The sequence below is a fragment of the Oratosquilla oratoria genome, chromosome 6 (assembly GCF_046742065.1).
Source record: "Oratosquilla oratoria isolate Oo_2021 chromosome 6, ASM4674206v1, whole genome shotgun sequence".
NCBI classification, from domain to species: domain Eukaryota; kingdom Metazoa; phylum Arthropoda; class Malacostraca; order Stomatopoda; family Squillidae; genus Oratosquilla; species Oratosquilla oratoria.
The window spans coordinates 34355489-34382892 of NC_134782.1; the positions used below are offsets into that span (position 1 = coordinate 34355489).

Here is a 27404-nt window from a genome sequence, read left to right on the forward strand (position 1 = left end):
CATCTTATAATTCCTTCTTTGTATCTGCACTGAAGATGTAATTACACGAAAGCGCTCTGCTTCGTTAGTTTACTTTTTCCTAGTGGTTATTTACGCATTTGTGAACACACGCTCCTAGTGTTTTTTATTGCGTATATATATATATATACATACATACTCAGTTTGACACATTGACTATCATGAACAACACACCAAGCCCTCTACACTCCCTCCTCTCCTGATATCACCTTCTGCTCCCCCTGCCTAACCCTAACAACATCATGGAGAGTGGTCGGAACCCTTGGTTCTGACCACCTTCCAATCATCATCACCACCAAAACAAGATGCACCCCAGTTGGCTACAGACACACATACACCAATTACAAAAAAAGCTAACTGGGAAGCTTTTACTAAAGAGACAGAAAAACATTTTGAAACACTTAACAGTACACCAATCACAAACATAAACATTGCAGTGCACACTTTTAATACAATCATACAAAACGCAGACAAGAGATACATCCCTAGAGGCAACACAAAATCACACAACCCCAACTTCACACCAGAAATCCAAGACCTCATCAGACAATGTGACACACTTAAACACGATACCCCCACACCTATCCCTCAAAACATAGCAGACCAAATACAAACACTAAACACTGTGATTGCTAATAAAATACACGAACAAAAAACACAAAATTGGCAAAACTTTGTCAATGCACTTGATCACAAAACAAACACCAGCAAATTGTAAAAAACACTCAACAGCATTACACTATCCAACAGTAACACTACACGCTCTCACGCAGCAATAATCACAACAACAGATAATCTACCCTCAAACAGACAACAAGCAAACGCACTCATACGTCAATTTGCACAGACAAGCCATCTCACTTCTCACCCTGAAGACCGACGCACCATTCGATGTAAGAAAGACTTCCCCACAGACTCAGACTATACACCCTTCATATACAGTCAGACAAAACTCATAATACATACTCTCAAGCACTCATCTGCCTGTGGCCCTGATAACATTAGCAACATCCACCTAAAACACATTGGACCACAAGGTATACATGCACTCACAAACATTGCAAACTACAGCTATTCACACAACACTATACCTGACATCTGGAAGCATGGTAAAATAATCACCATTCCAAAACCGAACAAAGACCCAACAATCCCAACATCGCACCGCCCAATCACACTTCTCTGCACCCCCTCTAAAGTCATTGAACGCCTAATACTTAAACTTGTCACACCACATATTCCTCTTGCTGACTCACAACACGGTTTTAGGCCACTACACTCCACAAACACTCTTCTGATAAACCTCACATAAAGAATTTTAGATGGCATCAATTCAGATAGGCCCCACCACAGAACACTTCTTATAACATTAGACATTAGTAAAGCTTTTGATGCTATCCCCCGCCACAACCTAACAAATAAAATATATAACACAGACATGCACAATAACACCAAAAGATGGCTGGCCAATTATCTGGCAGGTAGGAATGCTTACGTGTCATATAATGGCCAATCATCACACATCAGAAACATTAAGAATGGAGTACCACAGGGCTCAGTTCTATCCCCCACACTATTTAATCTATACATGCATGACTTACCCACACCAGACAACTCAGAAATACAAATCTCTTCCTACGCAGACGACATAACAATCACATGCACACATCGTAACACAGACAAAGCTGCGGAAATAATCCAGCCATACCTTGATACACTCAACTCATGGTTCATCACAAACAGACTCAAAATAGCTCCAACCAAATGTACAGCAACACTTCTCACCAACTGGACAATAGAACACAAATACATACCTCATCTCTACATCAACAACACTCTAATACCACACACAAACACACCGAAAATTCTTGGTGTAACGTACGATACATCCATGTCTTTCAAACAAGACATCACAAACATAAAAAACAAATGCACACCCAGACTTAACGCACTTAAGTCAATCACTGGAACGACATTTGGACAAAACAAAGAAACTGATATAACAATATACAAACAATGCATACGCTCAGTGTTGAATTATGCGAGTCCTGCATGGGCTCCTAATCTCAACACCACAACACCCTTCAAATCATACAAAACAAAGCCCTAAAAACAATTACAGGCTGCACAAATACAACACCAACAGACCATTTACACCATGAAACAAAAGTCCTCAAAGTCAAGGACCACCTCGACATGAGAGGCACACAAACACTTGCCGCAGCCACCACAAACACATGACACCCGCTACACTACATAGTAGAACACCCACACACACCAAGAAACATTAAAACAACACCCAAAGACCTTTATTATGCACAAATACTCTCTTCTCTTCCTCCACAACCACCAAATACCAGCCTCCGGAAACATATTCATAATCATATCACTCACCGCTCCATTAACACACTGAAAGACAACACACTGCTGCATGCCAGAGCCCCTGATATACACCCTTCTGAATCCTCTCTCCCACGAAAGGACAGAGTCCACTTGGCCAGACTGCGATGCGGCCACCACCCAGCACTTCTAAGCTACCAGAAGAGGCTGGATGACCGCATTGTGAACAGCTGCCCAGGATGTAACACTTCACCCCATACCATACAACACATAATGGAAGACTGCATTATACACAATCAAGCACGCAAACAACACAACATACACTCTATAAAGGATTTGTGGGAAAACCCAGTTTCGGCTGTGGCATTCCTTGGGGAGACGGGACTGCTCGGACAGACAGTCTAGGGAACGACAACAACAACAACAACGACTCCCTTTCCACCCCCGTTCTTCTCCTCACCTCCTCATTTCTTACTCTATCTAGCCTAGTAACCCCCATCATACTTCTCAGACACCTCATCTCAAACACATTGAAACTCTTTCTCTCTTCCTCTCTTATGTTCCAAGTTTCTGCCCCATACAGTGCTGTTGGCACAATCACTCCTTCATACAGTCTCCTCTTAGCATCCATTCCCAAATGTTTATTCCTCATTACACTCTTCAATCCACCAAGGCATTTACTCGCTTCTCTCAATCTACATTCTACCACCACCTCCACTCCACCTTTTCCTCCCAAGTATCTAAAACTATCCACTTCCTCCAGTAGCTCTCCGTTAATGCTCACTTCCAGTCTACTGCCATTTTCACCCCTTTTACATCTCATCACCTTACTTTTACCCACATTTATCTTTAGCTTTCTTCTATCACATATTCTCCCAAACTCTGTCACCAACTTCCTCAGTCCCTCCTCCGATCCTGCCACAAGCGCAGTGTCATCAGCAAATAACAGCTTGGCTCACCTCCCACTTTTCTCCATTTTCTTTAACCATCTCCAATCCCTGACCCACTACCCTTGCATTTACCTCTCTCCATGTATAAGTTGAACAGCCAGGGCGACATAACGCATCCTTGACGAAGTCCCACCTTTACCTCGAACCACTCACTCTCTCCATTTCTAATCCTAACACAAGCTCTACTACTCTCATAAAAACTCTTGACAGCTCCTAGAAGCTTTCCTCCTATCCCATATATCTGCATAACCTCCCACAGTGCCTTTCTGTCTACCCTATCGTAAGCCTTTTCCAGATCCATAAAAGCCCAAAAAACATCCTTCCCTTTCCTATAGCTTTCTCACATATTTGTCTTACCACAAAGATCTGATCTACACAACCTCTACCCATCCTAAATCCACACTGTTCCTCACCATTTACTCCCTCTGTTCCTCTCCGAATCCTCTCAATCAAGATCCTCCCATAAGCCTTCCCAAAAAAAAGTCAAGGCATAAGAGGGTTTGGGAGGAATTTTCCAATCAAAACCCTAAAGGGTCTTTTAATGTGCATGGGTGTGGTACAGATTAGAGTAAAATGAAAAGAGAGGCAGTATGTTTGTAAGAAGGTGGATGTGTTGGCATTGAGTGAAACAAAGTTCAAAGGGAGGGGTGAGATTGAGTTTGGAAGTGTAGTGGGAAGGTTGTCAGAAGTGAGGAAAGGATGAGGGAGGGAAGGGGTGGCTATACTAGTAAGTAAAGAGATAGTCAAGCATGTGGTGGAGTGGAAGGAGGTTTCTTCAAGTTTAATGTGGATGAAGATGAAATTGGGAAGGGAGATGTGGGTCTTTGTAAGTGCATGTGGGCCTGGTAGTGAGAAGAGTGTAGAAGAATGGGAGGCTTTTTGGATAGATTTAAATGAGTGCATAAAGGATTTGTAGTTATATTGGGAGATCTCAATGAGAGAGTAGGAGATGAATCAGTAGACAGAGTGGTTGGGAAGTGTGGAGTTCCAGGAAAAAATTGTAGTGGAGAGTTGCAGTGGGAGGTGCTAAGAAAATGACAGTGACAGTTGTGGAAAAAGGGGAAAATAAGAAAAAAAAAAAAAATGAGGTGAAAGCACTTATTAAATGATGAGAGCAGGCAAGGTACCTGGGTTATATGGGTGTCATGCAGAATGAAGAAGGGAGGTAAAATGATGGTGGACTGGCTGGTGAGGTTTAATATATGTCTAATGGAAAGTAAAGTGCTGGAGGATTGGAGGAGTGCCTGTGTAGTTCTGCTTTACAAGGGAAAAGGGGACTAATGTGAGTGTAGTAGTTTGTTGAGTGAAGTTGCAAAGTCTTATGGGTGGGTTTTGATTTAGAGGATTAAGAGAGAAACAGAGGGTGTAATTTGTAACAGTGTGGGTTTAGGACAGGGAGGGGTGGCATGGATCAACTTGTTGTGTTAAGACAGATATGTGAGAAAGCTTTAGCAAAGGATGAGGATGTTTTTGGGCATTTATGAATTTGGAAAAAGCTTAAAACAGGGTAGACAGGAAGGAACTGTGGTAGGTTTTGCAGATATATGGGATCAAAAGAAAGGTTTTAAGGGCAGCCATCAGTTTTTATAATAGTAGGGCCTAATACTTGGGAGTGCATGTGGCAGGAAAGGGAGTGGAGGTGGAGGTAGAATGTAGATTGAGAGAAGGAAGTAAGTGCTTTGGGAGGTTAAAAATTGTAATGAGAATTAAACAATTGAGAATGAATACTTAGAGGAGATTGTATGAAGGGTCAACTGTGGATCTGTTGTGTCCTGCTGCATTGCCTCTGACCCAGGGTGATGAGCAAGATGCAGGGATGACCCGTCATTCAGAAGGAGCCATGATGAAAGCGAGAGAGGGAGGGCTGGTGAATGGGGGTGGAATGGATGGGGATTAAATGAGTGAGATTGGAATTGTGCCTTTTGACTTTGGCTACCTTCCTTCTAAGGGGGAAGAGGCCTTTGTTTTATGTATGTATGTATGTATACATGTATTTTATTTTTTTGAGGAGAGATACCATGAACTGGATTCTGTGAAGTTGTATTGATAGCTGTTACTTAGGAGAGGGGCCAACAACAGGTATCTGAATGTTTTGGTCCTTCAAGACTGATGACAGAGAGAATATCTATTTGCCGCCCATCTTCAGAACCTGTCAGCACCCTCACTTCCATCTGGCAGTGTCACCTGAAAAGGTTGATGTTCAACTTTGGACCAGGCCCACTCTATCAATTTTGTATTTCCTCCATCTTTTCCTATGAACAGAGCTGACATTTGTTGACTACTCCTCTCCTACTGCTGCTTTAGCCAGTTACATAGAAACTGTCCAACACTTACACAAAGTAAACAAGTTCTCTTTCCAGAGGGATCTATGGGAGGACCAGTGACTGTTGCTAGTTACTGTGGGTCTATGGGTTTCCAGTCAATGTAACACAATGTAACTATCGAGAGATAGATAGAAAGATTGGATGATACTTCCAAGGTGTTATCATTGATGCTTGAGAATATTGAAATGAGTTCCAATTCTACTTTTTCAGCTGAGCTGCAAGGTCTTCTTGAGTGGGGTTGGAGTGGCTCCACAGATACTGAGGCATTGCACATCAAGCTGGAAGGTTTAAGAGGAGTTTCATCAAAGGAACTGGTCATCTTCCTACAGGATACTCTAGATGTTCTACTTGAAATTCTAATGAACAACTCCACTGATGATGAGAGTGATAACAAAGTTTTTGAAGCATTGGTAAGGCTTATTGCTAAAGAAATGTCTAAACCACATGAGAAGTTTTACATACATATACCAACGGCTTTTTCCCTTGTATAAGGGAGGTAGCCAAAGTTGAAGGCATAAATCCACTCCCATCCAGTTCATCTCCACATACTCCAGTCCCATTCACCACCCCTCCCTCCCTCTTTTCTTAGCTCCTCCTGGATGATGGGTCATCCCTGCATCTAGGAGGAGCCAAGAAAAGAGGGGGGGAGGGGTGGTGAATGGGAGTGGAGTATGTGGGGATGAAATGGGTGGGAGTGGATTTGACTACTTCTCTTGTAAGGGGGAAAAAGCCTTTGGTGTATTTACCTAGTTGTATTTACCTAGTTGTATTTTACGGGAAGGGGAGCTATGCTCGTGGTGTCCCGTCTTCATATCTCATTTTATCTAAACTATTTTTAAATTCATGTATTGTTTTTGCACACACCACTTTCTCATCTAACTTGTTCCAACTGTCTATTACTCTGTGAGGAAAGCTGTTCTTTTTCAAATCTCTTCTATAGCTGTCTTTTTTTATTTTCTTTCCATGTCCTCTTGTATTTCTATCATCCCATTTTATCAGATTCTCTCTATCAGTAATTTCTATGCCTTTCATGATTCTGTAAATAGCTATCAAATCTCCTCTCTCTCTTCTTTGCTCCAATGTCTGTAGTTCAAGTTTTGCTAGTCTCTCTTCATATGATAGTTTTGAGAATGTTGGTGCCAATTTTGTAATTGCTCTTTGTATTCTTTCAAGTTTTGTTATATATTTTTTTTGTACTTGGTGACCATATCGTTGCTGCATATTCCAATCTTGGTCTTACCAGGGTGATTAGAATTTTCTTCACCATTTCTTCATCCAGGTATGTAAATGCCACTTTGATTGTTCTTCTTAGATTATAAGTTTCTCCAAAAATCTTATTTACATGTTTCTCAGGTGACATATTATTCATAACAATGACTCCCAGGTCCTTCTCATTTTCTACTTTTTTTATTCCTTCTTCTCCCAATTTATATGCTCCTGTTATTCTGTTTTTGCTTTTTCCAAATTCCATTATACTACACTTTTTTGTATTGAACTCCATCTCCCACTTCCTACTCCATTCCTATACTTTATTTAGATCACTCTGTAGTGATTCACAATCTTCTTCCATGTTCACTTTTTTCAATAGTTTTGCATCATCTGCAAAGAAGCTCATATAGCTTTCAATTCCTTCATCCATGTCATTAATATATATAGCAAACATTATTGGGGCCAGAACTGTTCCTTGTGGAACACCGCTTATTACTTCATCTCATTTTGAGTGTTGGTCTCTTATCACTACTCTCATTTTTCTTTCTTGCAAAAAGTCCTCCATCCAATTAAGCAGTTTGCCCTGTATTCCTCCTTCAGTTTCTAATTTCTTAAGCAACTTCATATGTGGTACTTTGTCAAAGGCTTTTTTAGGTCTAGAAATGCACAATCAGCCCATCCATCTCTTTCTTGTATTATATCTATTAGCCTTGAATAGAAACATATTAAATTGGTGACGCATGATCGTCCTTGTCTGAATCCAAATTGCCTTGGATTTAGCACGTTTTTTTCTAAATATTTTACCCATCTACTTTTGACAACTCTTTCACAAATTTTTGCTATTGTACTTGTTAGAGAGACTGGTCTATAGTTGGTAGGGTCTTCTTTATTTCCCCCTGTATATATAGGTACTATATTTGCCTTTTTCCAATCTTCTGGAACTTTTCCTTCTTTCAAGGAACTGTTTGATATGCTAAGTATTTTGTCTGCCAGTTCATTCCTGCATTCTTTCAAAATCCAGTTTGCTATTTCATCTGGTCCATACAATTTTCTGACATCAAGATTACTCAGTGTTTCAATATTTCATTCTTTGTTACTTCTATTTCTTTCATAGGGGGGACTTTCTCTTTCCATTCGATCTCTTCAGGTTGTATGTTCTCCCTTGTAAACACTGATTTAAAATGCTTGTTCATAATTTCCGCCATTTCAATTTCCTCTGTGTATTCAACTCCTCCTTGTCTTAATTTCTCCAAATCTTGTTTGTTTTTCAGTTTGTTGTTTACAAATCTGTAGAATAGTTTTGGTTGATCTTTACATTTTTCTATGACATCTTTTTCATATTTTCTCTTTTCTTCTCTGCACGTTTGTACATATTCATTTCTATAACAAGTATATATTTTCCATTTTTCAGGCCTTTTGTATTTTTTCCATCTGGTCCAAGTTTTGTCTCTTTTGTCTTTTAACTCCCTACAACTTTTGTTGTACCAGCATTTTACATATTCTTTTTCTTGTTTTTGTCTTGGGACATACTTTTCCACTCCTTTTTTATAAATTTTTGTCAAAATATTCCATTTCTCTTCCACTGTTATTTCTTCTTTGTATATTCCTTCCCAGTTTTCTTTTTGAAAGAATTCTCTTATTTTATCAAAGTTTGTTTTTTCATACATCATTCTTCCTTTTCTATATTGTTCATTTCTTTTCATGTATTTTTCTCATTTATTTCCAATTCAATCAATATGTGGTCACTTTTACTTATTGGTGTTTTATATTCAATCTTTTCCACTATTTTAGGTTCAGATGTAATTATTAGGTCTAGTCTCGATGGTTCTTCATTTCTATACCTAGTGTTCTCCTGTATCCACTGTGTCATTGTATGGTCAGTAATCATCTCAAGTAGAGCGTTTCCCCATGAGCCGTCTCCACCCTTTACTGTCATCTCTTCCCAGCAGATTTTTTTGCAATTAAAGTTGCCCATCATAACTATTCTTCCTCCATCTTCCATTATCTTATTTAATGTTATCTTTGTGTCCTCTAACATACTTTTATGTTCACTCTCTTCCCATGAGGCTGTTTTCGGAGGCACATAATTTATCACAAACTTTCTGCTCTTCTTATCTCTGTCTTCCACTTCGATCATAATCATCTCTACTGTATTCTTTCCATATGTGACACACCTCACGTTTATATCCTTCTTAGTCAGGAACATAACTCCACCCCCTTGCTTTGTCTCTGTTTCTAATCCAATGATTATATGCATCATGTCCTACACTGTTGGGTGGTAGTGGACCTTTTAATTTTGTTTCTACAATTCCAATTATGTCCGGATCTTTTTCCTTCAGATAATCATTCAGCTCATTCAATCCTGTTATTAAGGCATCTATATTTGTGTAAGACACTTTTAGTTTTCTGCCACTTCCATTGTGTTCTCTGTTTCCCTTTTGTTTTTCTCTAGTATGTCGAATTTCCTTACTTTCATATTCACTACTCTCCAATAGAATCTCTCTTTTTCTGACTCTGTTCTGTTCTCGTTTTTTTCCTTAGCTTCAAGTCTTTTCTTGTTTTCTTCCTCTCTTTCCTCTTTATTCATTTCCCTTTTTATCCATACCTTTTTATATTGTTCACTTGTTGCTAGTTTCCCTCTTTTCGATAAGATATTCTCTGCCGTTGTTTGTGACCTGAATTTAAGGGGGTCGTCGCGATAAATTTCCGAAAAAAAATCGAAATATTCGAAAAAAAATCCCTGTCATCTAGTGGCCTTTGGCAAGCCAGTCCTGAAATATTTCAGCGAAATACCAAAAAATAAAGGAGTTATGGCTATTTTTCTGCCCCCCACCCCCACTTTCTAGTACACTTTCGCTGCACAAATGTTCGATTAAGTTATTTCATCGCAATAAAAATGGCACAAATGCGTTGTATTTTGTTATTTACTAATATAGACTACTTGGAAACACATCCTAGTCTGCGATCTGTTCACTCGGTACGTAAGTTGAGCGAATCATTGTGGAGAGAAATCGAATTCTCGTTCCTTGGAGATAGATAGATATATAGAACTTTTATTTACTTTTATTTGAAGCTATAATCATTTCAAGAATGCCTAAACATTCGAAGAAGAAGCGTGTGTTTCATGAAAGCTAAGAAACTGAATAAAATCATTGAGATACTGGTGACGACTCATAGCAGTGACCTTGAACAGTGCTGCTGCTGCGCCAGCCCGCGACGCGCGAAGCGGGACATGTGTTAACCCTTCCTCCGCCCCCCTTATCCTCGTTTCTCACATGACGCCACCGCAACCATCGAGCATACGTTTCATACATCACGAGACTACAAATGACGCTCCGTGTGCTTTTTTTTCATCACAAGAGCGACTGTCATTGATCATAACTTTGGAAGGACACATAATCTTCTTTCTCACTTGGTTAGAGTCAATTCCATCATTACAAAAGCACTTGAACAAGACAAAAACGTTGATTCATTGCCAAATAAAGTCTATCTATCTCTATCTAACTATCTTTCAGCTCCGATTTCAAGCCGGGGGGTTTTATTAAGCAAACCTGGAGACAATGAGAGACGTCACTTCCTGAAACCCTCGCCTTCTGACCTCCTGATACCTCGTAAAACGGGGGATCAGGTACCAGCTACACTTTATAATAACATGTGAATGACATAGAATTCATGAAGATTGGCGCAGAGAAAAAAATCGAAATGAAAAATACAAAAAAATGCAAGGAAATGTATTTTGAACTTCAAAGCTCAATATCTCAAAACTACCCTTTTCTCTACATTTTTTCTATCTCCTCCGTAACTACTCGGGCGATTTTAATGGGGTTTGGATCATTTGAAAGCTGAATAAATTTGCAAACTTTTTATTGTGGGGATTTTTTTTTTTCATGATAGAAGTTGATATATTGCATTTTGAAAAAAAATATGACACGTTTAAAAAAAAAATTCTTTCTCCTAAACTAAGAGGAAATTCCAAAAACGCCACAATGATTTTTTAGGTATTGCTATGGAGCATTTGTGGAATTTATTTCAGCATGCTCAGTCAATGGATAAGTGAGGAGATAGAACTTTTGTAATTGGTCAAAAACTGTTTTTTTACTAATAACTTCATTGTTTTTCAACCAAATGATATGAAAATTGGTGGTGAACATCTCAGTATATGTATATATAACATATTAACAATTCGCGAACTTCCGATCATAATTGACGAAGTTCGTTTTCGAGCGCGACGACCCCCTTAATCTTAATTGGTCTGGTCTTATCTGTACTATACTTTCCGAGCCTAAACTTCTCTTCGATTTGTTTCATTATTTCTGGTTCATCTTCCTGAACTAATTGTAAACTGCTTACTTTTTCATTTCCGCTTTAATTCTTGTGGTTCTATCAGGGTTATGTTTCTCTTCCATTCCTAATATAATTATACATTTCTTTTTATCTGCTAAGTCTCTTATATTCTCCTGTCTCATCACTTTGATAACTGAGTCTTCAGTTTTTTCTTTCATTTGTTGTTTGATTATGTCAGTAAATGCAACTTTACTGTTTTCTTGGATTTTTTCCAACCCTCTTTGTTGTCCTTACTATTCCTCTTTAATTCTTCATTCTCCTTTTTTACTTTTAACTGTCTTTTTAATTCTTCAATTTCATTAGTTAAGTTTTTGTTCGCCTTCTCTAGTTCTTCCAGTCTTTCAACACTTTGGGCAATCTTTGTTATCCTACCGAACCTAATCTCCCAATGTTTGGTCATTTGATCAAGTTTTTCCTCCAGTTTTGCCAGTCGGGGGAGGTTGGTATCCGCCGCCCCCTCATTAAATCCTTGGAAGTTATTATCCTCACCTTCCATTGAACTGCTCTTATCTATGTTTCTAATCTTTACATTTTTGTTAGTCCCATCACCAAAATCCAAATCATCGGTCCGTCTTTTGTTTACAAGCCATCTGGCTTCTTGGACCAAGTCCTCCCCTTATCATTTCCTTCCATTTCCCTCAGTAATCCCTCCCCTTCTCCTTTTTCCTCACTTTCCCACTACACCACAAGCAATTCCCCCCCCTGTAAATACAATAGGTACTTTGCTTTGGGATCCACGAAAATTTCACTTTTTCTTTAGAACGTCCTCTACGCCGTCCATCCGATGAAGTGTGTGTGTGTGTGTGTATTTACCTAGTTGTATTGACCTAGTTGTATTTTACGTGAAGGGGAGCTATGCTCGTGGTGTCCCGTCTTCATATCTTGTTTTATCTAGACTGTTTTTAAATTTGTGTATTGTTCTTGTACACATCACTTTCTCATCTAACTTGTTCCAAACATCTATTACTCTGTGGGGAAAGCTGTTCTTTTTCAGGTCTCTTCTATAACTGTCTTTCTTGATTTTCTTTCCATGTCCTCTTGTATTTCTACTATCCCATTTTATTAGATCCTCTCTATCAATAGTTTCTATGCCTTTCATGATTCTATAAATAGTTATCAAGTCTCCTCTCTCTTTTCTTTGCTCCAATGTCTGTAGCTCAAGTTTTGCTAGTCTCTCTTCATATGATAGTTCTGAGAGTGTTGGTGCCAATTTCGTAATTGCTCTTTGTATTCTTTCAAGTTTTGTTATACATTTTTTTGTACTTGGTGACCACATCGTCGCTGCATACTCCAATTTTGGTCTTATCAAAGTGACTAGTATTTTCTTCACCATTTCTTCATCCAGGTATGTAAATGCCACTTTGATTGTTCTTATTAAATTATAAGTTTCTCCAAAAATCTTGTTTATATATTTCTCAGGGGACATATTATTCATAATAATGACTCCCAGGTCCTTCTCATTTTCTACTTTTTTAATTTCTTCTCCCAATTTATATGATCCCACTATTCTTTTTTTGCTTTTTCCAAATTCCATTATACTACACTTCTTAATATTGAATTCCATCTCCCACTTCCTACTCCATTTCCATACTTTATTGAGATCACCCATCTGGGGTATTGGCTGCTTGTTAGTGTGGCAAAGTAGCATGCATTTGATACTTTAGGGTCTATATGTGGCGCCCCTACGGACCAGAACCACACATCATTTTGTCTATGATAGAGGAAAACTCTGTTCATAGAGAAATGATGACACTTTTATACTACGACTGTCCCTCCGTTATGCTGTCCCCCAACCCCTTGCTGCTGTCCTGTACCATTTCTCTGAGTATTCATTTTCTGTGGTGGGGGAATTCCCTGTGGTGGGGGAAAAGAATACTGCCACCAAGTATTTCCACTTGGATCATAAGAGGCGAGAAGAAAGGGATGGGGATTGGGACTAGGCATCCTTCTCCTTGTAGCCCCACAGGGGACATTCCTAAAAGAAAAAGCAAAGGCATAAGAGGGTCTGGGAGTTTTCCGACCAGCACCCTAAGGTTTGGGTCTTTTAATGTGCGTGGATGTGGTACAGATGAGAGTAAAAGGGAAGAGATAGGTAGTATGTTTGTGAGAAGAAAGATGGATGTGTTGGCTTTGAGTGAAACTAAGTTGAAAGGGAAGGGTGAGTGTAAGTTTGGGAGTGTAAGTGGGAGGTTATCAGGAGTGATGAGAGGATGAGGGAGGGAAGGAGTGGCTATTCTAGTAAGTGAAGAGATAGGTAAACGTGTAGTGGAGTGGAAGGAGGTTTCCTCAAGGATAATGTGGATGAAGGTGAAACTGGGAAAGGAGATGTGGGTTTTTGTAAGTGCATATGGGCCTGGCAGTGAGAAGAGTGTAGAAGAAAGGGAGGCCTTTTGGATAGATTTAAATGAGTGCATAGAGGATTTAGGGAGAAATGTCAATGTAATAGTACTGGAAGACCTTAATGCTAGGGTAGGAAATGGTCCAATTGATGGAGTGGTTGGGAAATGTGGAGTTCCAGGAAAGAATCGTAGTGGAGAGTTGATGTTGGAAATGTGTCTAGAGAGTTGATGATAGCAAATACAGTGTATCGGAAGAAAGTCAAGCATAAATACACATGGGAGAGGGTGGTGGATGGAAGGGTGGTAGATAGAGCGTTAATGGATTATGTAGTGGTAAATAGGATTATGATAGGAAGAGTTAAGGATGTACATGTGCTAAGGGGAGAGGGTGGGGGAATATCAGATAATTTTTTGGTGGAAGGTAAGTTGAGAGTGGAGGATAGATGGAGAAAGAGGAAAGGGACAAAAGGTATGGAGGTTCTTAGAGTGAACTCTTTAAATGAAAATTAAAAGGAGGAGGAGTACAAGAAGAAGCTGAAGGAGGAGTGGGAGGGAGTGAAGGATAGAGTAGAGCTAGGAGTGGAGGAGGAATGGGGATGGTTCAAGGAGGGAGTCACAAAGTGTGCAAGGATGGTGTGTGGAACAAGAAGGACAGGGGGGAAATAGAAGGAAGGGTAGTGAGTGGTGGGATGAGGAAACAGAAGGTTGTAGATTAGAAGAAGCGAGCTTTCACAGATTGGTTACAAAATAGGACAAGGGAGTCATATGAGAGGTACAAAGAAAAGAAAAGAAAAGTAAAGCAAAAGGTAAAGGAGGCAAAGAGGAGAGCAGATGTGAAGTGGGGTAAGAGTATGACAGAAAATTTTGAAAGTAATAAAAAGATGTTTTGGAAAGAAATTAAGAGAGGAAGAGGAGGCAAATCAAATAGAGAAGAAAAGGTAAAAGGTGCAGATGGAGAGATGATAATGGAAGAGAAGGCAGTAAGTGGAAGATGGGCAGAATATTTTAGGTAGTTGCTAAATGTGAAGGAGGATAGGGAGGGAAAGATAGTTGCAGTGGGAAATGCTAAGAAAATGAGAGTGATGAGTGAGGAATATGGAGGAGAAATAAGGAAGGATGAAGTGAAGGTAGTTGTTAAGATGATGAAAGTAGGTAAGGCACCTGGTCTGGATGGATGGCATGCAGAATGTCTAAAAAAGGAGGTTATTTAATGTTTGCTGGAGAGAGGGTAGAGTGCCGGAGGACTGGAGGAGTGCTTGTATAGTTCCACTTTACAAGGGAAAAGGGGACAAGTGTGAATGTAGTAGTTTCAGAGGGATTAGCTTGTTAAGTGTAGTTGGGAAGGCTTATGGGAGGATCTTGATTGAGAGGATTAGGAGAGGAACAGAGGGAGTAATTGGTGAGGAACAGTGTGGATTTATGACGGGTAGAGGTTGTGTAGATCAGATCTTTGTGGTAAGACAGATATGTGAGAAAGCTATAGGAAAGGGGAAGGATGTTTTTTGGGCTTTTATGGATCTGGAAAAGGCTTACGATAGGGTCGACAGAAAGGCACTGTGGGAGGTTATGCAGATATATGGGATAGGAGGAAAGCTTCTAGGAGCTGTCAAGAGTTTTTATGAGAGTAGTAGAGCTTGTGTTAGGATTAGAAATGGAGAGAGTGAGTGGTTCGAGGTAAAGGTGGGAATTTGTGAAGGAGACGTTATGTCGCCCTGGCTGTTCAACTTATACATGGATGGGGTAGTGTGAGAGGTAAATGCAAGGGTAGTGGGTCAGGGATTGGAGATGGTTAAAGAAACTGGAGAAAAGTGGGAGGTAAGCCAGCTGTTGTTTGCGGACGACACTGCACTTGTGGCAGGATCAGAGGAGGGATTGAGGAAGTTGGTGACAGAGTTTTGGAGAGTATGTGATAGAAGAAAGCTGAAGATAAATGTGGGTAAAAGTAAGGTGATGAGATGTACAAGGGGTGAAAGTGGCAATAGACTGGAAGTGAGCATTAAGGGAGAGCGAGTGGAGGAAGTGGATAGTTTTAGATACTTTGGTGCAAATGTGGCAGGAAAAGGTGGAGTGAAGGTGGAGGTAGAATGTAGATTGAGAGAAGCGAGTAAATGTCTTGGTGGATTAAAGAGTGTAATGAGGAATAGACATTTGGGAATGGATGCTAAGAGGAGACTGTATGAAGGAGTGATTGTGCCAACAGCACTGTATGGAGCAGAAACATGGAACATAAGAGAGGAGAGAAGGAGTTTCAATGTGTTTGAGATGAGGTGTCTGAGAAGTATGATGGGGGTTACTAGGCTAGATAGAGTGCAAAATGAGGAGGTGAGGAGGAGAACAGGGGTGGAAAGGGAGTTGGGAGATAGGGTTGATGAAAGAGTATTAGGATGGTTTGGACACATGGAAAGAATGAGTGAAGAAAGACTAGTAAAAGAGGTATGGAAGGCAGATGTGGAGGGAGTGAACATGAGGGGACGTCCTAGAATGAGGTGGATGGATGGGGTGAAGGGGGCTTTGGGGAAGAGGGGAATGTCTGTTGAGGAAGGACAGGAGAGGACAGAAGATAGGGGTGAATGGAGAAGGGTTGTATATGGATGATGTTGTGATGCATGAGGTGGAATGGGGGGTGAGGTAGTATGTGTGAGCAAAATTTGACGCAGCCTGAAGGGATTTCTCCCTGTCTTCTCCTTTTATGCATGGGGGGACGGAGAGGGGGGGTCACCAATTTAATGAAGCGGCCTTGCTGTGGATGTGCTGTGTCTTGCGACACTGCTTCTGATCCAGGGCAGTGGACAAGGTGCAGGGATGACCCGTCATCCATCCAGGAGGTGCTACGATAAGAGGGAGGGTGGAGGGGTGTGGAGTGTATTTAGGGATGGAATGGGCGGGAATGATTTTATGCCTTTTCCTTTTTGGCTACCTCCCTTGTAAGGGGGAAATAGCCTTCTTATATGTATGTATGTATTGAGATCACTGTAGTGACTCACAATCTTCTTCAGTGTTCACTTTTTTTTTTTTTAAATTTTGCATCATCTGCAACGAAGCTCATATACCTTTTCAATTCCTTTATCCATATCATTAATATATATAGCAAACATTATTGGGGCCAGGACTGTTCCTTGTGGAACTCCACTTATCACTTCATCCCAATTAGAGTGTTTGTCTCTTATCACCACTCTCATTTTTCTTTCATGCAAGAAGTCTTCCATCCACTTCAGCAGCTTGCCCTGTATTCCTCCTGCAGTTTCTAATTTCTTTAGCAATTTCTTATGTAGTAACTTATCAAAATCTTTTTTCAGGTCTAGAAATGCACAATCAGCCCATCCATCTCTTTCTTGTATTACATCTATTAGCCTTGAATAGAAACATATTAAGTTTGTGATGCATGATCGTCCTTTTCTAAATCCAAATTGCCATGGATTTAGTACAGGTACTCCTCGTTTAACGACCTACTCGGTTAGCGACGACGCGGAGTTACGACGGGCTTTATGACAGACGTTTAATGTAAATCTCCCGAAGTTACGACGTCGTGTACGATAATTAAGTTGGCTGAGGCAAATTTGTATGATGTTATAATTGAACTTGTACGGTGGATGTTAGCTGTGAGGTAAAGTGTTCTGAAGCTTAGGTCTACATTACCATCCTGCAAGCTGCAAAAACTACCTGGGTTACAGTATATACCGGTAGTGGTAAATTTTTAGTTTCGACCATGGGCGCAATATAGCAATAGAAAATTAATTATTAATTTTGTAAATTATAATGTATCAAAGTAATATGCAATTTTGTGAGCGGAAATAAAAAAAAAGGTGCTAAAACAGATTTCGTAAGTAACGAAGTCATGTCGGATGAATGGTACACCATGTTTGTTATGATTGATGCCGATGTCGAAGAAATAAAAGGATGATGAATTCGTCTAACCTAAACTAAACTAACCTGACCTTTGATAAATTATTACCTGCAAATTAAATGTCATCCGGCTCGTCCTCGTTGTCGTCGTCGTGAGAGACGTTGGCAGACGACAAGATGGCGTCCCGAGCCTATGCTACCGACTTCGTTCATTAGCATATTTTTTACTTTCATTTCCGCCCACAAAATTGCATATTACGTTGATACATTTTAATTTACAAAATTAATAATTAATTTTCTATTGCTATATTGCGCCCATGGTTGAAACTAAAAAAATACCCAGGTATTCAATATGGAATGTCAGCATACGCGGATTTGGTCGTATACGGTAATTTTAGGAACCTAACCACGGTAAATAAACAGTAAATAAAGCTTTAATGTACTGTATAAAAGAGGGAAAATACACAAAAATAAAGATACATGTATTGCTGGACATTGTACATACAGTACATGTACGTATATGTATACACTTTCGCTTAACGACCAATTCGGTTAATGACGGCGCGCTGGTCCCAATTGTCGTCGTTAAACGAGGAGTGGTTGTACATTGTTTTTTCCAAATGCCTTACCCATCTAATTTTGATCATTCTTTCACAAATTTTAGCTATCGTACTTGTAAGAGAGACCGGTCTATAGTTAGTAGGGTCTTCCTTGTTTCCCCCTTTATATATTGGTACTATATTTGCTCTTTTCCAATATTTTGGAACTTTTCCTTCTTTCAATGAACTGCTTATTAGACTGTATTTTGTCTGTTAATTCATTCCTGCATTCTCTCAAAATCCAGTTTGCCATTTCATCTGGTCCATGTGATTTTCTGACATCGAGATTACTCAAGTGAATCATTATTTCATTCCTTGATAGTTCTATCTCTTTCATAGGGGGGACTCTCTCCTCCCACTTGATATCTCTAGGTTGTATGTTCTCCCTCGTAAACACCGATTTAAAATGCTTGTTCATAATTAATGCCATTTCTATCTCCTCTGTGTATTCAACTCCTCCTTGTCATAGTTTCTCTAATTATTGTTTGTTTTTCAGTTTGTTTACAAATCTGTAAAATAGATTTGGTTGATCTTTACATATTTCTATGACATCTTTTTCGTATTTTCTCTTTTCTTCTCTGCACACTTGTACATATTCATTTCTATAACAAGTATATATTTTCCATTTTTCAGGTCTTTTGTCTTTTTTCAATTTTATCCAAGCTTTATCCCTTTTGTCTTTTATCTCCCTACATTTATTTTACCAACTTTTTACATATTCTTTTTCTTGCTTTCGTCTTGGAACATACTTTTCCACTCCTTTATACATTTTTGTCAAAATATTCCATTTCTCTTCTACTGTTGTTTCCTCCTTGTGTATACTTTCCCAGTCTGTTTTTTGAAAGAATTCTCCTATTTTATCAAATTTTGTTTTTTCATACATCAATCTTCCCTTTATTGTTTTTTTTTCTTTTTCCTCATTTAGTTCCATACCTATATATACCAAGGCTTTTTCCCCTTTACAAGGGAGGTAGCCAAAAAGAAAAAGACATAAAATCATTCCCACCCATTCCATCCCTAAATACACTCCACTCCCCTCCACCCTCCCTCTTATCTTAGCACCTCCTGGATGACAGGTCATCCCTGCACCCTGTCCACTGCCCTGGGTCAGAGACAGTGTTGCAAGGCACAGCACATCCATAGCAAGGCCGTTTCATTAAATCGGTGACCCCCCCCTCTCCGTCCCCCCATGCATAAAAGGAGAAGACGGGGAGAAATCCCTTCGGGCTGCATCAAATTTTGCTCACACATACTACCTCACCCCCATTCCACCTCATGCATCACAACATCATCCATATACAACCATTCTCCATTCACCCCTATCTTCTGTCCTCTTCCGTCCTTCCTCAACAGACATTCCCCTCTTCCCCAAAGCCCCCTTCACCCCATCCATCCATCTCATCCTAGGACGTCCCCTCATGTTCACTCCCTTCACATCTGCCTTCCATACCTCTTTTACTAATCTTTCTTCACTCATTCTTTCCATATGTCCAAACCATCCTAATACTCTTTCATCAACCCTATCTCCCAACACCCATTTCCACCCCCATTCTCCTCCTCACCTCCTCATTTCTCACTCTATCCAGCCTAGTAACCCCTGTCATACATCTCAGACACCTCATCTCAAACACATTCAAACTCCTTCTCTCCTCTCTTATGTTCCATGTTTCTGCTCCACACAGTGCTGTTGGCACAATCACTCCTTCATACAGTCTCCTCTTAGCATCCATTCCCAAATGCCTATTCCAGTTCAACCAATATGTGGTCACTTTTACTTATTGATGTCTTACATTCAATCTTGTCCACTATTTCAGGTTCTGATGTGATTATTAGGTCTAGTCTCGATGGTTCTTCCACATTTCTATACCTAGTATTCTCTTGTATACATTGTGTCATTGTATGTTCTATAATCATATCAAGTAGTACACTTCCCGATAGGTCTTCTCCACCTATCACTATCATCTCTTCCCAGCAGATTACATTCCAACTATTCTTCCTCCATCTTCCATTATCTTATTTAGTGTTATCTTTGTGTCTTCTAACATATTTTTGTGTTCTTTCTCTTCCCACGAAGCCGTTTTAGGAGACACATAATTGACTACAAACTTCCTGCTCTTCCCATCCCTATCCTCCACTTCCATCACAATCATCTCTACTCCATTCTTTTCATATGTTGACATTCCTCACATTTATATCCTTCTTAGTCAGGAACATAACTCCACCTCCTTGTTTTACCTCTCTGTTTCTAATCCAATAATTATATGCATCATGTCCTACACTGTTGGGTGGTAGTGGACCTTTGAATTTTGTCTACAATGCCCATTATGTCCAGTTCTTTTTCCTTCAGGTAATCATTCAGTTCGTTCAAGCCTGTTATTAAGGCATCTATATTTGTGTAAGACACTTTTAATTTTCTGCTACTTCCATTGTGTTTTCTGTTTCCCTTCTGTTTTTCTCTGCTATGAACCATTTCCTCACTTTCATATTCACTACTCTCCAATAGAATTTCTCTTTTTCTGACTCTGTTCTTTTCTTGTTTTTTCCTTACTTTCTAGTCTTTGTTTTTTCATCCTCTCTTTCCTCTTTATTCATTTCTCTTTTTATCCATACTTGTTTATATTGATCACTGTCTGCTAGTTTCCCTGTTTTTGCTAAGATATTCTCTGCTGTCGTTTGTGACCTGAATTTAACCTTAATTGGTCTGGTCTTATCTGTATTGTATTTCCTAATCTATATATTTCTTCTATCTCTTTCTCAGTTTCTAGTTCATCTTCTTGAACTACTTCTAATACCTTATTTACTTTTTCCTTTTCCTCCCTTATTCTTGTAGTCCTATTTGGATTATACTTCTCTTCCATCCCTAATATAATTATACATTTCTTTTTATCTGCTAAGTCTCTTACTATATTCTTCTTCTTCCTCATCACTTTAATAACTGTGTCCTTAGTTTGTTCTTTCATCTGCTGTTCCACTCTAAATTCAATTTTATTTTTCTCTTGTAATTTTTTCCAACCACTTACCTCTTTTGCTATAGACTCTTTATTCTCTTTATTATTCCTCTTTAATTCCTCATTCTCATCCTTTACTTCTCTTTACTGTCTTTTTCATTCTATTTAGTTAGGTTTTGATTCTCCTTTAGTTCTTCCAGTTTATCAACTCTTTGGGTAACTAGCATTAATTGGTTAAACCTAACCTCCCATGTTTCATTCATTTCTTTTAGTTTCTCCTCTAGATTTACTAGTCGGGGAGATTGTCATTTCCTCCCTCATTAAATCCATGGAAATAATTATCTTCACCTTCCATTGCACTGCTTTTATCTATATTTCTAATTTTTACTAATATCTTCACCTTCACCACTGTCGTCTGCCCCTCTCTTGTTGACATGCCGTCTGACCTCCTGGGCCCATTCGTCCCCTTCCTCATTTCCTTCCATTTTCCTCAGTAATCCCTCCCCTTCTCCTTTTTCTTCATCTTCCTACTACACCACGAGCTTTCCCCCTTCCCTATTAATACAACACAAGCACTCCCTTGTCGTTTAAGATCCACAAAAATTGTAGATTTTTCCAGAGTCCAAGCTTCGTTGTCACATCGACCGACGTGTGTGTGTATGTGTGTATTTACCTGGTTGTATTATATGGGAAGGGGAGCTATGCTTGTGGTGACCTGTTTTTATATCTCGCAAGATCAAGTTTGTTCTTAAATTCTTGTATTGTGTTTGCACACACTATTTCTTCATCCAATTTGTTCCATGTATCTATCACTGTGTGGGAAGCAGTTCTTTTTCAGGTCTCTTCTGTAGTTATTGTTGTTGAGTTTCATTGCATGTCCTCTTGTTTTTCCTCCGTCCCACTTTAATAAGTCCTCTCCATCAAGGCATTCTTTTCCTTTTATAATTCTGTAGATGGTTAGTGGGTTAGTGGGTTAGTGGTTCCAGGGTTGGCAATTCCAGTTTGGCCAGTCTTTGTTTATGTCAGGTTTGAAAGTGTTGGAACCATCTTTGTTGTAGCTCATTGTTTTTTTTCTTCTAATTTTCTTATATTCTTTTTTGTATTGGGTTACCATATCAGCACTGCATATTCCAGTTTTGGCCTTATCAGTGTTTGTAATATTTTCTTGATCATTTCCTTATCCAGGTATTTAAAGGCCACCTTTATCGATCCCAACAAATTGTATGTTTCTCTGACTATTTTATTTATATCTTTATCTAGCAACATGTCTGGTGATGATTACTTATGTCTGGTGATGATTACTCCTAGGTCCCTTTCAAAATTTACTTTCTTTACTTCTTTTCTATAAATTTTATTCTGCGATGATATTCTCGTCATGCTTTTTCCAAATTCAATTGTACTACACTTCTTGATGTTGAATTCTACCTCCCATCTCTTGCTCCACTCTAAGACTTTGTTCAGATCCCTCTGCAATGAGTTACAGTCTATTTTGGAGTTTATTCTCTTTAATAATTTTGCATCATCCACAAAGCAGTTCATGTAACTTTCAATGCCTTCGTCCATGTCATTTACATATATACATACATATACCAAAGCTTTTTCCCAGTTTCAAGGGAGGTAGCCAAAAAGAAAAAGGCATAAAATCATTCCCACCCATTCCATTCCAAAATACACTCCACTCCCCTCCCTCTTATCTTAGCACCTCCTGGATGACGGGTCATCCCTGCACCTTGTCCACTGCCCTGGGTCAGAGGCAGTGTCGCAAATCACAACACATCCACAGCTAAATAACAAACATTATTGGAGCTAGTACTGATCCCTGTGGGATGCCACTACTCATTTCTTCCTGTTTATTTTTTAAATTGCCATTTACATATCTATGAAATCATTTGGGTTGATCTTTACATTTATCTATTATGTCCTTTTCATAATTTCTCTTTTCTTCTCTATGTATTTTTACATATTCATTTCTTAGTTTGGTGTATATTTCTTATTTCTCAGTTTTTTTTTCTTTTTTTCCACCTTTTCCAGGCTTTATCTCTTCTGTATTTTGCCTCACTGCACTTTTTATTATACCAGGATTTTATATATATACCCTTAAATGTTTTTGTCTGGGTACATACTTATCCACACCTTCATTATAGATTTCCTTCCAAATTGTTCTTTTCTCTTCCACCTTTGTTTCTTCATTATTAATTATTTTTTCCTATTTGCTTCTCGAAAGAATTTTCTAAGTTTCTCAAAATCTGTTTTGTTGTACATTTGTCTTCCTTTTCTGCGTTTTTCATTAATTTTTATATTTGTTTCTTCATTTAATTCTGGTTCTAGTAGTATGTAATCACTTTTTCCAGTTGGTTTCTTGTATTCGATTTTATCCACAATTTCGGGTTCTGATGTGAATATCAAATCCAATCTTGAGGGTTCATTATTATTTCTATATCTGGTGTTTTCCTTGACCCATTGTGTCAATGTGTAATCAGTGTGTGTTACTATAGAGGGATAGATAGATAGTCAGAAAAATAAAACCCTTGGCTGAGTCAAAGCACACCCCCACATCACAAACATATAAAACCCATTTGAAAACCCTCCATTTGCAGTACCGAGTGGATGAAGTGGCCTCTTATGTCCTGGCCTCATTGTTATGGTCAGGAGCACTGCAATGAGTGTGTGCATGGGCATGACAATGGAAGCTGTTTGACCTGTACTGGTTTATTAATTGGTACTTGAATGAATAAAGATGTATCAATGTCTTTGTAGTATGGTGTTATTGAATCTAATTTATGATAGTTCTTCAAAAAGTCCTGAAGGATTAGAGTGAGAGTAGAGGGTGATGTGAAATACATATTGAAACTAGGCTATTGAGAGGATGAAAATATTGCATACATACATTTTTATTGTATTTGTTTTCATACTACTAGCCTCTATTGCTAGTCAAGCTCTCTCAGGTTTGCATAATGTAATCATTTGGTTGAGTTTATGCTTTCTTATAGACTTGAAAAATTAAAAATTAGTTGATGAGTTGTCCTTTAAGTCTTTTGTAAAATTTCTTGAAAAATTATGCTTTCTTGTTCATACTTTTGTTAAATGTGTAATTTTTCTTTCTTTTTTATTTCTTTAAGAAATAGGATGTTTAAAAAGGTTTGTGTTTGTCATTTTCCATTTGTTTATATTCAGGCTTGTGGAATGCTAATTTTATTTGTGTTCTAGTTCTTCGTTTTTTTTTTTTTTTTTTTTTCTTTGCTGCTTCCTTAAAATTTTATCAGTTGCACATACTGTTTTGAGTGTAATATGACATTGTAACAGATTTTAATTGAAGTTTATGTTGACTCTAGGCATGTTTAATTCCTTGGGCAAACTAATGTACTATTCTTTGCTCATTGAAGAAATCCGTAGTTGCTCATACTGTGGATATTAGATTTCTTAATGATTTTGCCATTCATCCTTTTGTCAAGCAAAATTATTTGCTTCATTTACTTCATTTACCCTGTTCAGGTAACACACCTTATTTTATTCTCAATCTTTTTTATAATTGGACATAATTTCACTGGAATTTTTATATGGAATTATGGTAGATGGAGATAACTGAAATTTTCACTCATGAATGCAGTATTTCAGTAATACACTGACATGGAGAGATACCTTTGTGTTTTTCTCTTTTTTAATATCACCAAAAACTGAACATATCACAGGTTGCTGATATAATTCATTCATGTAAAATTAATTTTGCTTTTTATGTGTGCAACTTTTTATGTATACTCTTTCTTTAAGTGTTATATTTATTAAGCTTTGAAATCTTGTTTCTGTTATTGAATTACATTCTTTTCCTACTTTTTCATGGCACAAGGTGTATGTCATATCAGTTGTGACAGATATGAGCAAACATGAAGCATTTCAACCTGTTCTTGATTCCTACATTCAACAAAACTTTCATGCAACATTAGCTTACAAGTAAGTATTTTGTAAAGATGCTTTTAGAGATTACAGATTTTAATTCATTTTTCAAGCCAATTTTCTTTTTGTAATTTTTAGAATAGTATTTTACATTAGGTTTCATTATTCCATATACATTTTCAAGCAATCCTCTCCATTGCATGTTCTTTATTCTTTTTGGCACACATTAATATCCATACCTCATTTCCATGTAGTAACACCATCTGTTGTACTTTACAGCATTGTGACTAATATGCTTTTTTATTTTATTTTTTTCCATTTTCTAGCTCAGTATGTATGAATAAAATGGCATGGGAGTAGTGGATAAATTGTACAAAGATGATTGGCATCATTATGTGGGTTGGACATTTTTTTCATAAGTTTTTGATACTTTTCCTCTTTTTTCGTTCATAAATGAAGAGAACAACTTATAACCTACTACTTTCCTCGTAAGTCCCCCAGAGTTACGGTCATACCCCCGAACTCCAACCTCTTACTGTAGTGTCAAAACACATACTGGCAAGTGACATAAACACACACCACCCAGTATGGATACACACTAACCAGACAGGAAACAAAATACTAGAACAACTCCCCAAGTTGAATATACTAAACTCTTGTGAACACCCTACCAAACAAGCTCCTCAATATAACCAACAAACAGCAACCCCAAACATGATAGTGTGCTTACCTTCTCTCCAACCACAAAGAGCAAGGTAGGTAGCCAAGTCAAAAGGCAAGTACCCACTCCCATCCATTTCACTTCCACCTATTTCGCTTCCACCCATTCCACTCCCACCCATTCCACTCTCATCCACCACCCTTTCTTCCCCATCATCTTAACTTCTCATGGATGACAAGTCATCCCATTATCCTGACCACTGGGATACAGGGTAAAATTGCAAGATTACTTGGAGAAATAGGAAAGAGCTTAGAGACCTTTAATACTGATTTCCTCCCATAGACATGAAGTAAGAGATCACAATGACCTTTACAGAAAGCCAGCAAAAACATGTCCTTAGAGGCAATGGGAAAAATACAACCCCATTGATATAACAAAGAAAGCCCTCAGAAAAAAAAAAAAAAAAAAAAAAATGAAATCCACAGAGTCCATTAGTCAATCCATTGCTCTATGTTTCTGTTGCATGAGATCCACAGCTCACAGTTAACTGGCAACAACCACTGGATTGGTCTAGAAGTGACTCAAGAAATGAATATTGTGTTCTTGTCTGAGTATAGCTAGGGTGGTGCAATGTAAGATAGGTGTTCAGGGCCTTCTGTGTAATGGTTGCATCTGGAGCATTTTGTGTCTGTGGCCAGACAAATTCAATGTTGATATTGTTTTAATGTTAGATGATGACCTGAATGTAGCAGAGAATAATAAAAGGATGCACCAAAACTACCCCTATAGGACACCTACATTGAGAAACCAAAATTCTCCAAATAGAACATCTTATGAAAATGACAGGAACACAGTTCTACACCATAATCCAAAACAACATACACTCTTCACAGTATATCACATGAGTACCACCAACAGTATGCAACAGAAAAACTACACCAGCAGCATACTACTCAAACACTACCACAACCAACCACACAAACCACACAAACCACACAAAACATCCACACAGAAACATATTCACACCCAGATAACTAAACAAGCCCTTCAAGAAAAAACATCAAACTCAATACTCTGACAACAACCCCCAGATATGTTTCACAGAGAAAAGGCCACATAATTTAGATAAAGAAACAGTGTATGCAAACACTATTCAGGATTTTAAGAAAACTTGATGCCCACATTGATATGCTATATCAATGTGGGCACCAAGCACAAAAAAAAAACACAAAGAAATTAGAAAGAATCCAAAGAGCGGCAACAAAGATGGCACCCACACTATCAAATTTGATATATGAACAAAGATTGGAGAAATTACAGCTGTTAACATTAGAGCAGAGAAGGGAAAGAGGCGACCTGTTGACCATCTTCAGAATTGCGAAAGGGATGGAAGTTTTCGATAGAGATGAACTTTTAAAATGGGACAAGAGAGAAACAAGAGGACACGATAAGAAGCTAAAGAAGGACAGTTACAGAAGAGACCTGAAAAAGAACAGTTTCCTGCACAGAGTGACCGATTTCTGGAACAAACTAAACAGTGAAACAGTGAATGCCAGTACTATACACGAGTTCAAGAATAAACTGGACGTGGAGAGATACGAAAACAGGTCACAACGAGCATAGCTCCCATCCTGTAAAATACAACTAGGTAAATACTAGGTAAATACCAGCATAGCTTCCTTCCCGTATAATACAACTAGGTAAATACACTAGCACTCCTGCACTCAGGACACCATTCGTCATTAAGACAGTACAAACACAGAATAGGTCTGGCTACAGATCCAAACTGACCCAGATGCAACCACCACACAGAAGACTCAGAAAACTAAATACTACTATGTCCCACATGAACAATCCTTAGACAATAACAATATCTCATCACTAAGTGACTTATGGTTCTGACTGGAGGCTGCAGTTGGTTTTCTTGAGGCTGTGGAT

General features: G+C 38.6%; 1 protein-coding gene across 6 annotated transcripts in view; it reads left to right on the forward strand.

Moving 5' to 3' along the window:
• LOC143026382 (dedicator of cytokinesis protein 1-like) overlaps positions 1-27404 on the forward strand; it is a 195231-nt gene that overhangs the window by 44859 nt on the left and 122968 nt on the right. For all 6 annotated transcript variants that reach the window (XM_076186653.1, XM_076186655.1, XM_076186658.1 and 3 more), the window contains exons 15-16: positions 5843-6042; positions 24759-24862. In XM_076186653.1, coding sequence (XP_076042768.1) covers positions 5843-6042; positions 24759-24862 — 304 coding nt within the window. The remainder of the gene's footprint in view (positions 1-5842; positions 6043-24758; positions 24863-27404) is intronic.